This window comes from Entelurus aequoreus, linkage group LG13 (assembly GCF_033978785.1).
Source record: "Entelurus aequoreus isolate RoL-2023_Sb linkage group LG13, RoL_Eaeq_v1.1, whole genome shotgun sequence".
NCBI classification, from domain to species: Eukaryota; Metazoa; Chordata; class Actinopteri; order Syngnathiformes; family Syngnathidae; genus Entelurus; species Entelurus aequoreus.
This window is the reverse complement of record NC_084743.1, coordinates 36824562-36838154: the sequence shown is the minus strand read 5'-3', so window position 1 is coordinate 36838154 and position 13593 is coordinate 36824562. Positions and strand designations below refer to the sequence as shown.

The 13593-nt window shown below is 38.2% G+C and overlaps 1 protein-coding gene across 7 annotated transcripts in view; it reads left to right on the top strand.

The window, feature by feature from the left end:
- LOC133663370 (inactive dipeptidyl peptidase 10-like) overlaps positions 1-10301 on the top strand; it is a 168348-nt gene extending 158047 nt beyond the window's left edge. For 3 of the 7 annotated variants that reach the window (XM_062067792.1, XM_062067790.1, XM_062067791.1), the window contains exon 27: positions 5279-10301. In XM_062067792.1, the coding sequence (XP_061923776.1) occupies positions 5279-5416 (138 nt within the window). In that variant the 3' untranslated portion in view covers positions 5417-10301. The remainder of the gene's footprint in view (positions 1-5278) is intronic. The other 4 variants (XR_009828291.1, XR_009828292.1, XR_009828296.1 and 1 more) reach the window with 4 other exon arrangements.
- Positions 10302-13593: the final 3292 nt, after the last annotated feature.

The following is a 13593-nucleotide window of genomic DNA, read 5'->3' as shown; positions in this document are numbered from 1 at the left end:
GGAGAAAAAAACGTCTTGATGCGTTTTTTAAAAGAATGCGCCACGTATGCTTAACATGATCAAAATACGTACAAATTAAATGTTATTATACATGTGCATGTTACTCCCTTACATATTTACTTACATCATGTATATAAAACTCTAATGGATGTATTCGGATGTTTTTTTAAGGGCTTTATAGGCGGAATTGAGCGGCTCCCTTAAGCTCCGTTGTAAGCGGACTTACAATGCATAAAAAATTTTTAAAAAACATCCATTGTTTTGTCTGTCATAATTATTGTGAACGATAGGCAAACAATTTTTTTAAAGTGCAGTTCCTCTTTAATGGCAAGCTTTTATTGTTTTACATTTTAAATAAAAAGTGTGAAACAAATAAAATATGTTAATATTGTTCATTATTTCTGGTGGGCATTGTGCACCCTTCTCTGTTCAGCGGTCCTTGAACGCATCGTAAATACATCTTAGTCTCTTTTCCTCAGAGTACAGAACGATCCTTCTGTTTTAAGAGAGCACAGCTTGTAGTGCACCATTGAATATCTTAGTTGCTCAGACAGCAATGTGTTTGTATAAGTTTAGATTGGGGTATGTTTATTTTTAATAGGGAAATACATCAATTTCTCTTGTTTTCATGTTAGCAGTTAAACTAGCGAGCTGGCGGCAGCCAATACATGAGTTTATCATAGTACTGTTATCAATCACGTTTTTTCGATAATTCTACAAACCCCGTTTCCATATGAGTTGGGAAATTGTGTTAGATGTAAATATAAACGGAATACAATGATTTGCAAATCATTTTCAACCCATATTCAGTTGAATATGCTACAAAGACAACATATTTGATGTTCAAACTGATAAACATTTTTTTTTTTGCAAATAATCATTAACTTTAAAATTTGATGCCAGCAACACGTGACAAAGAAGTTGGGAAAGGTGGCAATAAATACTGATAAAGTTGAGGAATGCTCATCAAACACTTATTTGGAACATCCCACAGGTGAACAGGCAAATTGGGAACAGGTGGGTGCCATGTTTGGGTATAAAAGTAGACTCCATGAAATACTCAGTCATTCACAAACAAGGATGGGGCGAGGGTCACCACTTTGTCAACAAATGCGTGAGAAAATTGTTGAACAGTTTAAGAAAAACCTTTCTCAACCAGCTATTGCAAGGAATTTAGGGATTTCACCATCTACGGTCCGTAATATCATCAAAGGGTTCAGAGAATCTGGAGAAATCACTGCACGTAAGCAGCTAAGCCCGTGACCGTCGATCCCTCAGGCTGTACTGCATCAACAAACGACATCAGTGCGTAAAGGATATCACCACATGGGCTCAGGAACACTTCAGAAACCCACTGTCAGTAACTACAGTTAGTCGCTACATCTGTAAGTGCAAGTTAAAACTCTTCTATGCAAGGCGGAAACAGTTTATCAACAACACCCAGAAACGCCGTCGGCTTCGCTGGGCCCGAACTCATCTAAGATGGACGGATACAAAGTGGAAAAGTGTTCTGTGGTCTGACGAGTCCACATTTCAAATTGTTTTTGGAAACTGTGGACGTCGTGTCCTCCGGACCAAAGAGGAAAAGAACCATCCGGATTGTTATAGGCACAAAGTTGAAAAGCCAGCATCTGTGATGGTATGGGGGTGTATTAGTGCCCAAGACATGGGTAACTTACACATCTGTGAAGGCGCCATTAATGCTGAAAGGTACATACAGGTTTTGGAGCAACATATGTTGCCATCCAAGCAACGTTACCATGGACGCCCCTGCTTATTTCAGCAAGACAATGCCAAGCCACGTGTTACATCAACGTGGCTTCATAGTAAAATAGTGCGGGGACTAGACTGGCCTGCCTGGAGTCCAGACCTGTCTCCCATTGAAAATGTGTGGCGCATTATGAAGCCTAAAATACCACAACGGAGACCCCCGGACTGTTGAACAACTTAAGCTGTACATCAAGCAACAATGGGAAAGAATTCCACCTGAGAAGCTTAAAAAATGTGTCTCCTCAGTTCCCAAACGTTTACTGAGTGTTGTTAAAAGGAAAGGCCATGTAACACAGTGGTGAACATGCCCTTTCCCAACTACTTTGGCACGTGTTGCAGCCATGAAATTCTAAGTTAATTATTATTTGCAAAAAAAAAAAAAAAAGTTTATGAGTTTGAACATCAAATATCTTGTCTTTGTAGTGCATTCAATTGAATATGGGTTGAAAAGGATTTGCAACTTTATATTTACATCTAACACAATTTCCTAACTCATATGGAAACGGGGTTTGTAATTTAAAATGGTAATTCTAGTAAGTGGGAGTATTACTGTTTATCATTAATACTGTTTATCGTTGCATCCCTAATGCTGTACTGATGTTTATACTTTACAGTAGGTAAGGTTGTATTTTTGCCTTATTCTTGTGAGAATCCTGCAAGTGACTGAAGCATTAAGGAGTGGGACTATCCAGGTCTAGCTGCAGTGTGCTCAAACAACCACCAGGTAGCATCTGTGAGCGGATAATTCTGCATCATCTCTTTCCCTTTAGACTTATCAGGTCGGTATTGCATTTTTCACTCACGCTTAAAGTGAAGGATGAGGCAAAAATACAACCCTACCTACTCAACTCTCTACTTATACTTTTTACTTATGTTTATATTTATGTGTGTACTGTTTATACTGATCATATTTTGATATTTATACTCAATGTTCTACTAATGTTTATTCTGATGTTCATACCGCTGTTCATAGTGATGTTAAAGGCCTACTGAAATGATTTTTTTTTATTTAAACGGGAATAGCAGATCCATTCTATGTGTCATACTTGATCATTTCGCGATATTGCCATATTTTTGCTGAAAGGATTTAGTAGGGAAAATCGACGATAAAGTTCGCAACTTTTGCTCGCTGATTAAAAAAGCCTTGCCTGTACCGGAAGTAGCGTGACGTCACAGGAGGTAATATTCCTCACAATTTTCCTTTGTTTACAATGGAGCGAGAGAGATTTGGAGCGACAAAGCGACGATTACCCCATTAATTTGAGCGAGGATGAAAGATTTGTGGATGAGGAACGTTAGAGTGAAGAACTAGAGGCAGTGCAGGACGTATCTTTTTTCGCTCTGACCGTAACTTAGATACAAGCTGGCTCATTGGATTCCACACTCTGTCCTTTTTTTATTGTGGGTCACGGATTTGTATTTTAAACCACCTCGGATACTATATCCTCTTGAAAATGAGAGTCGAGCACGCGAAATGGACATTCAGTGACTTTTATCTCCACAACAATACATCGGTGACACACTTAGCTACTGAGCTAACGTGATAGCATCGTTCTCAAATGCAGATAGAAACAAAATACATAAATCCCTGACTGGAAGGATAGACAGAAGACCAACAATACTATTAAACAATGTACATGTAACTACACTGTTAATAATTCTCAGCCTGGTAAAGCTTAACAATGCTGTTGCTAACGACGCTAAGGCTAATTTAGCAACTTAGCAACCGGACCTCACAGAGCTATGATAAAAACATTAGCGCTCCACCTACGCCAGCCAGCCCTCATCTGCCCATCAACAGCCGTGCTCACCTGCGTTCCAGCGATCGACGGCGCGACGAAGGACTTCATCCGTGGGTTTGGCGGCTAGCATCGGGTAGGCATCTGCTAAGTAAGTAGTCCTTGTTGTGTTGCTACAGCCAGCCGCTAATACACCGATCGATCCCACCTACAACGTTCTTCTTTGCAGCCTCCATTGTTCATTAAACAAATTGCAAAAGATTCACCAACACAGATGTCCAGAATACTGTGGAATTATGAAATGAAAACAGAGCTTGTTGTATAAGATATTACGGGCTCCGAATACTTCCCTTGCCCTCGTGACGTCACACGCATACGTCAGCATAATAAAACGTTTTTAACCGGAAGTGTGGCGGGAAATTTAAAATTGCACTTTATAAGTTAACCCGGCCGTATTGGCATGTGTTGCAATGTTAATATTTCATCATTGATATATAAACTATCAGACTGCGTGGTCGGTAGTAGTGGGTTTCAGTAGGCCTTTAATAGGTATGTATAAACTGATATTTAAGACATAATAATAACAGCCCAATATTTTGGTACCGGTACCTAAATAAATGTTGATACTTTAATACTTTTTGATACTTTTCAAAATAACCACAAAAACATTTCATTATTGGCTTTATTTTAACAGACAAGCTTATGATACAATAAACATATGTTTCCTGAAATCAGTGAATAATTGTGTCCTTAAATAAGCTAGTAAACATACGAGACAACTTCTCTTTTAGTATTAAGTAAGCCAACAAAGGCTCCTAATTTGTCTGCTGACTTACGCAGTAACATATTGTGTCATTTCTGGTTGTATTATTTTGTCAAAATTATGAGAGACATGCGGTAGAAAATAAATTATTAATCTTCTTGTTCATTTACTATTAATATCTGCTTACATTCTTTCTTAACATGTTCCATCTACACTTACTTTAAAATGTATTACTCTAAAATGTAATAATCACCGGTTGTTTGATACTTTACACAAAATTTGGGCGATACTAAAAATGTTGGTATTAATCCAATACCAAGTAGTTACAGGGTCATACATTGGTCATGATTAAAGTTCTCCTGTGTCCAGGGATGTGTTTCTTAGGTTTATAAACAACAAAAAAGAAAAAAGATTGTGTGATAATAAAAAATATCAACGTAATCATTGTAGTATTGACTATGTACAGCTCTTGTACTTGGTATCATTACAGTCGATGTCTGTGTGTGTGTGTAGATCCACCAATTTGTTTACATTGAGGAGCGCTAGCTTGCTGTTAGCGGTTAGCTATTGTATTCTCCTACAGTGTGTGTTGAAACACATTTAGCTATTCCTTGTCTTGCAGGGATGATAGTTGTGAGAAACGTAGTTTATTTGTTGCTATGGTGGCGAGGCTTAGTGATTTAGAAGTAGCTAGAAGACTACCGACTGCAGATGGACGTTAGCCGCTAGCTAGCTAACGGCTAACAAGAGCAACAGCGAAGCACCTCTTGCAGAGCGGTGCTTCAGTGTTTATAGCTTCAACTTTATCGTTAGTTTTTAAGCAAAAATGTGTATATTCTTCCTGTGCCGGGATAGGTTTTGGACATGAGAACCGTAAGTGATGGCCTTGAAAATAAAATCATTGTTGTTAAAGATCCAGTTGTGGACTTTGCCTCTAAAAGCCAGAGTCCTAAAATGTTATACTTAATAAAGTGTTTAAACGGTTTGTCCATCTGTCACCACTCAGATTTTTCCGGATGAAGGACACGTCTTTGCGTCTATCAAGAGTCAACGCTACATGCTGAACTCGCTGGTCGCCTTCTTTAAGGACTGCTTTGATAAGGAACATACCGAGGACCAAAATGCGTCTAAAGATGACGACTAAAGATGGGATGGAGAATGTCCTGCAATGAGACTGTCCAAGAATGTAGAACCAGCATGGATTTACCTTTGCGGTCCTGAAGGTTTACTTTCCAAAGTGACCTATTACAGAGCACTTAAGCAGCAAACACAGCACATATTCCGAAGCCTATTTAACCATGTCGTCATGTCTACAATGCAGAAAAAACAACTAAAATATTTATATCATGCAAGGCAGTATTACAGCCACTCTGAAAGTTAAAATATATTGTATTGTAATTAATAAATGTCAAAAGTCTCCATGCAGTCATTGTGTACGTTGTACCACCAGAGGGTGCCAGCTATTGTTCTTTGGATGGAGAATCACCTCAAATTAGGCTGCTACATACAATTAATAACCATAATTATATACAATTATTATTGCAAATAACTATCTGCTATATTAAAATGGTTTGAATTACTTAGGCACAACCCTGAGACAAGTCATAATTTTCTGCTCATGTTAATCTCTTACATTTGCCGTTAATATGTGGAATTAGAATTAAGATAAAGGGCCTGTACAATTCCAAATAATAAATACTAAATACTGTGTACAAAAAAATGGCATGTACTTTTCGTGGGCGTGTTGCGTGTTATCTACTAACGTCGATTGATAACAAGACCTAAAGTGGTGCAAAATGCCCTATTTAAATGGGGATTTTGTATGGAGACACTCATTTACTGCACATCCATGTTATTAGGCTCCATAATTTGGTGTTTTGTTTTGGAACATGCAGCAAAAACTATAATCTGTAGCACATAAAATACCTCCTGCATTTCCATCTACAACATAACCTACTTTTTTAGCAGTATGAAGGTGCGCTCTGGAAGATGCCGGCACGAACTGTGATAGTGCGCTGGAATGATACAGATGAAAGAAATGTGTTACAGCGTCACAATCTTGCAATAATTCCTCATATAGGCAATATATTGATTAATTTTGGTGTCTGCTGGCTCAAAATCAGCCCTAAACCCAATGGGGCATACATCACTCAATAGTAGTTAAGGTGTCGCAAGGACACAAAAGTCCACAGGGAGTAAGAATCAAAATCAGCTCAATTGGCCAAGTATGTTTGAATTTGACTGGGTAGATTGTGTTCTTTTTGTTCAATGCAAGAAACAATGCAAGTGTATGAAAAAAATCCCCAAAGTGTCAATCTAACTCGAAACAGTAAATAAACAAATTGTAACTTTTCTCTGTATTATGAAACCCTGAAATTAGAAACAGCAACAATGCATCAACATTAGTTGTATTACTACTCTTATGTATTTTCAGGCCTGATCCTTACTTCATCGGTCCATTACTTAAACATTTACTGTAATGATGATAACACATTTTATGCATTTAAAAAAAACAAAAAAAACAAATTGACATTCAAAGAGTTAAATACAAAAACGTCACATATTTTCAATTTCTATTTAGGACTGAAGTTGATTAAGAATTTGAGCGAAAAAGGTAGAAAACAATATATAAATCCAATTCCAACATTTTTTATACACAACTATCTCAAGACCTTTTTGTCCTGGTGTTACTTAACTGGGCTAAAATTATACAACTATTTCCCAGTGTATCGTTGGTATATGAACGGATATTGAAATTGAACATGAATAAACCCTCCTGGGAAAAAAATTATTCCAACAAAACCAAAGTTATGACCAAAAAATGTAAGAAATATTTACCTAGTCCCAAGCATACTGTAAGGCATGGGTGTCCAAACTATGGCCCGTGGGCATGTGCAGCCCTCTAATGTTTTCAATCTGGTCCGTGGGATGTTTCTGAATATTTTTTTATTAACCTTAAAGATATTCCAATTCACACAGATTAAAACCTTTCAGCAGATGTAAGCAATGTTAGTTACTATTTATACTTCCTGAAGGATTTCTGAGGATATATTTATATGTAGCATTACAAACAACTTTTCTCACTTATGGTGTAAATTTAGAAAACAACACATCAAGTCAACATACATGTTTGTTTAAAACGGATGTTAGTCGTCCATGTTGTTCTGCCTTCTGTCTTTGAATAGTGAACACCATCTTTCCTGATTATACGGCCAACATATTTTAGTCTGTGTTTTGATTGTGTTTATAGTAGTTTGTTCAATTTAAATTCTTCTTTTAATTTCATTTTTAAACTGTATACGACCAAGATATACCATATTTGATTTTTGTTCCATAAATCTGCCATTTATTGTAAGGATTATATGAGGAACTGGTTGTTTTTTGCTCACTATCATTGCTTTGGTTTATTTCACATTTATTTCTATTCCATATGGGTGGCTTTTATCATTCACTACAGTTGGTTGTTGTAGGTTATTTGTGTTCAGTGCTAGCAAGGATGTATCATCAGCATATTGTAGATTTCCTATGGATAAACCTGCCATGCCCTTGACTTCTCTGAAATACAGTAATTTTTCGGTGTATAAATTAAACTGACTTGGTGACAATACACAACCTTGTATCTGGTTTACAGAAGCAACTAGAGCTCTTAACTATCATGTAGAAAGCTGGAACGCAAATTGCGTGCGACGAAACTTGGTTTTCCATCAAGCATGGATTGATAGTTTAATAACTTATAAACACATGCTTACCTTAGCTAAAACTAATTACAACTCCAATCTCATCCGCCTCAAGAAAAACGATTCTAAATATTTCTTCAGTACAGTAGCATCGCTAACCCAACAAGGGACTTCTCCCAGTAGCTCCACCCACTCGGCTGATGACTTCATGAATTTCTTTAATAAAAAAATGTAACTCATTAGAAAGGAGATTAAAGACAACACGTCCCAGCTACAACAAATACAAATGTATGTACGACAGATATTGCCCTTCAAAATAATCTTCCTCTTTCTCATTAGAGGACCTCCCGCGACGTGTAAATGGGACAAAACCAACAACATGTTTACTTGACCCACTTCCTGGGAAACTTATCAAGGAGCTGTTTGTAATATTAGGACCATCAATGCTAAATATTATTAACTTATCACTTTCCTCTGGCACTGTTCCCCTAGCATTCATAAAATCGGTTATTCATCCTCTGCTCAAAAGACCTAACCTCGATCCTGACCTCATGGTAAACTACCGGCCGGTGTCCCAACTTCCCTTTATCACGAAAATCCTCGAAAAAATTGTTGCACAGCAGCTAAATGAACACTTTGCGTCTAACAATCTCTGTGAACCTTTTCAATCCGGTTTCAGAGCAAATCATTCTATGGAGACAGCCCTCACAAAAATGACTCATGATCTATTGCTAACTATGGATGCTGATGCGTCATCCATGTTGCTGCTATGTACTTAATCTTAGCGCTGCTTTCGATACCGTCGATCATAACATTTTATTAGGACGTATCAAAACACGTATTGGTGTGTCAGACTTAGCCTTTTCCTGGTTAAATTCATATTTTTCGGACAGGATGCAGTGCGTTTCCCATAACAATGTGATATGTTAAGGTAATGTGCGGAGTTCCACAGGGTTCGGTTCTTGGCCCTGCACTCTTCAGCTTCAACATCTACAGCTGCCACTAGGTGACATTGTACGCAAATACGGTGTTAGCTTTCACTGTTATGCTGATGACACCCAACTCTACATGCCCTTAAAGCTGACCAACACGCCAGATTGTAGTCACCTGGAGGCGTGTCTGAATGAAATCAAACAATGGATGTCCATTAACTTTTTGCAACTTAACGCTAAGAAAACAGAAATGCTGATCATCGGTCCTGCTAGACACCAGTACCTATTTAATAATACCACCGTAACATTTGACAACAAAGCAATTACACACAGCAACTCGATAAGAATCTGGGTATTATTTTCGACCCAACTCTCTCATTTGAGACACACATTAAGAGTGTTACTAAAACAGCCTTCTTTCATCTCCGTAATATCACAAAAATGTGTCCCATATTGATCATGTATGCGTTCGTTACGTCTCGTCTCGATTACTGTAACGTATTATTATTAATAGTATTACCATTAAAAGATTACAGTTGGTACAAAATGCGGCTGCTAGACTTTTGACAAGAACAAGAAAGTTTGATCATATTATGCCTATACTGGCTCACCTGCTCTGGCTTCCTGTGCACTTAAGATGTGACTTTAAGATTTGACTACTTAAGTATAAAATACTAAACAGTTAGCTCCATTTTATCTTGCTGATTGTATTGTACCATATGTCACGGCCAGAAATCTGTGTTTTAAGAACTCCGGCTTATTAGTGATTCCCAGAGTCCAAAAAAAGTCTGCGGGCTTTATAGCGCTTTCTATTCGGGCTCCAGTATTCTGGAATTCCCTACCAGTAACAGTTAGAGATGCTACCTCAGTAGAAGCATTTAAGTCCCATCTTAAAACTCACATGCATACTCTAGCCTTTAAATAGACCCCTTTTTAGACCAGTTGATCTGCCGTCGCTTTTCTGCTCTGCCCCCCTCTCCTGCGTAGAGAGGTTATCAGGTGACCACAGATGTAGCGCTAGCTGTTCAAAGTCGGGACCCGAGGTGGACCACTCATCTGTGTATCAGTTGGGGACGTCTCTGTGCTGCTGACTTGTCTCCATTCAAGATGATCCCCTGCTGGCCCCACTGTGGACTGGACTTTCACACTATTAGGGTTGAGTTTTTTCTTGCCCTGATGTGGGATCTGAATCGAGGATGTAGTTGTGGCTTGTGCAGTCCTTTGAGACACTTGTGATTAAGGGCTATATAAATAAACTTTGATTGATTGATTGACTTTCTCCTTTTTTAATGTGAAATGTTTCTGTCCTGCCCCAATCGGTTTTTATGACTAATGTTTGTTCCCAATACATCTTTGTAACGATTTGATCTTTGTATATGTGAATTTCTGAGGATTCCATCATTTTGGCATGCTTGACATACATGAGAGAAATAAAATTAAAAAAATAGAATATTGTGTAAAAGTCCATTCATTTAAGCAATTCAATTTCAAATGTGAAACTAATATGTGATATAAACTGTTAACATAAAAATGTCAAACATGTCAAGGTTTTACTTATTATAATGTTGATGATCATGAAAACCCAAAATGTTCAGAAATGTTCAATTTGAGGTTTTTATGAGCTGAAGCTGTAATCATCAAACTTATATCCGAAGAAGTCTCGAAATATCTTATGTTGCATGTTATGAGCCTATGTCATATGTTAGTTTTACCTTGTAAATCAAATTGCTGGCATAAACAGACCTTTGTACGATTTCTTTATGTTCACCTGTATATACACTTTGTGATTGTTCTCCAACATTCTCTCACAAATGATCCTTAAATTGAGGATCCCTTCCCGAGTACCCATGCCTTGTCTGAAATCACTCTGGTTGGTTTATTTCTTCATTGATTATTTTTGCTATTCTTTGTTGTATTACTATAAGGCAGTCCTTCGCAAATAGTGGAGTGGGCCTCCCCTAGGAGGTCACGATGCGATTGGGTGTTGCATGTGACCTCGGGGAACATGGTGTTGTTTTGCAGTACCAGAATACGATGAAACGTATTTAGCACTTGGCTTCACTGTAACCGCAGTGGGAGACGAGGGAAGACAGGTGTATTGTGTCCTTTAATGTTAAAACAACGTTATGCCAAAGCATAGGTATAACAATTTGATAGACAAATTATAATATATATACAAAGAAGAGTGGGGGGAGGGTCGTAAATGTTTTCTTTTACTTGAGAAGCACTGCTTTAAGGAGTCATTTTGTCTATTTTTACTCATTTGGCTGATAGTTCGGAAATCTACGTATTTTTGCGCTTCGGTTTTTTTTTGGCAAGGGAACAAAAATGGATTGGATTACAACCCATCCATCCATCCATCCATTTTCTACTGCTTGTCCCTTTCGGGGTTGCGGGGGGTGCTGGAGCCAATCTCAGCTGCACATGGGCAGAAGGCGGAGTACACCCTGGACAAGTCGCCACCTCATCACAGGGCCAACACAGACAGACAGACAACATTCACACTCACATTCACACACTAGGGCCAATTCAGTGTTGCCAATCAACCTATCCCCAGGTGCATGTCTTTGGAGGTGGGAGGAAGCCGGAGTACCCGGAGGGAACCCACGCAGTCACGGGGAGAACATGCAAACTCCACACAGAAAGATCCTGATTGAACCCAGGACCTTCTAATTGTGAGGCACACACACTAACCCCTGTGCCTCAACATCTCTAATATGTAAATGCTTCCTCTTTGTAACATCAGCATTGCAAATGAAAATATGTTCCTAATTGTCTTACCCTGGATAAATAAGTGTAACTCCACACAGAAAAATCCTGAGCCCGGGATTGAACTCAGGACTACTCAGGACCTTCGTATTGTGAGACACATGCACTAACCCCTGTACCACCATGCTGCGCGGATTCCAACCCAAATTGTGCTGCACAACCTCATTAATATTTCTGTATGACGTTCATTTACAGCTTTCTGTGATTCTCTTGGTATATCATCTAGACTGTTAGCTTTTCATTTCTTTATTGTCTTTATAGCATTTTACTACACCCTCTTTTATAATATTATGTCCATCTGTTGACTATCAGGGGTATTTCTGCTGTTTTTGCCATCATATTGATCACTTACATATTCAACCCATCTGGTTGCTGTCTGCGCTTCATCAAATAATACGTTTCCCTTTTTGTCTTTGATAGCACTACAGTCGTTTTCTTTCCTTTTTTTGTGTTATGTCTTTGATTGATTTTATCTTTTTTTTTTTTTTTTCATTGTGATGTTTCTCAAACTCCCCAGTTTTAGAACATTGGAAGTTTAGCTATTGCTCTTTAGAATTTGACAATCTCTTTTGACCCCCATATTAATGATGTGGTTCTTCTGTTGATCTATGGTTTTGTACTTTTTTGTTTCTACCATTTTGGCTAATATTCTTTCATCTATTCTTTCTTTTTTTAATTCTCCTGTAATGGTAATACTTTCTCCAATGGGGTTTGGATACTTGTTTTCGGGATACTCAATTATTGTTCAACCGCTTCTTGATGATTTGGTACTTAGACTATATCTTCTGTATGCAGTATGGTATAGATATTTGTGATTTAGATAGGGACAAGCGGTAGAAAATGGATGGAAACAATATTGTACTTGCATTTGTAGTCCTCTTGTACGAGTAGGTTTGGGTTTTGGTGTTCTCTTCTTTTACTTTGTTTAATATTTGTAAGATAGATTTTCAGTTTGATTACTATTTGATTATGTTCTGAATTGATGCAGAAAAAAGCAGGTAGCACCAAGACGGATGAGGCAGCCTACCACAGGTGAAGAAAAACACACTTTAGCGGTTCATACAAAGCATATGCAGAATCGTGGAAAAAAAATTCTCAGCAGGAATGCAATTGTTGTACATTGCTGGTCTTGTCATGAGGACGACTTGGTGTTGTGAATGGATCAAAGATGACGCCGGTGAGGAATTTGTTGAATAAAGCTTTATTTGGCTAAACAAGCCAAGGACTGGAACTACAGCTTCCAGGAGAAGACTATGGGCCTAATATTATTCTCTCTTCTTCTACCAAGAAAACTTCTCCTTCAGTACCTTTTACATGAAGACACTTCCCCTGTGTTGTGCTAGTCTTGGGACCGGCAAGTCTGGACAAAGTCCAGTTGTTTGTACCAATGTACCTCATCACTGATTCTATAGATTGTTGCTCCTATCAGGTGTTGCTCATGTGCTTTTTGATGGAATAACCCCTTACAGAGTTTTGGGACCTGGGTTATATTTAAATCAGGCCCAAACTAATAGAAAATGTACATGCTATAATTTACAGATACTACACAACACAAACAAGTTACAATAAATAAACTGACGTCGCCAGGAAATAACCCTCTTGATTGGCAACCAGGGACAGGCCAACCTCCTCATTGACAACCAGGTATAGAGTCCCGAAGCAGAGGCAAGGTCACTGCAGGACAAGGAAGTGGGTATCACAAAACAAGAGCATTGCACAGGAAACAACAGTTTAGAAGATAAAGGGAAAATATAGGAAAGCAGTTAGTCCAAAACAGCCATTTGATATCCGGATAATATATATAGAAAACAGTGGCGTGCGGTGAGGTTAATGTCTGGTGAGGCACTGCATCATCACAGTCAGATTTACAAACATATGAACCCTAAATAGTATCTTATTCACCATGTGATTGGCAGCAGTTAACGGGTTATGTTTAAAAGCTC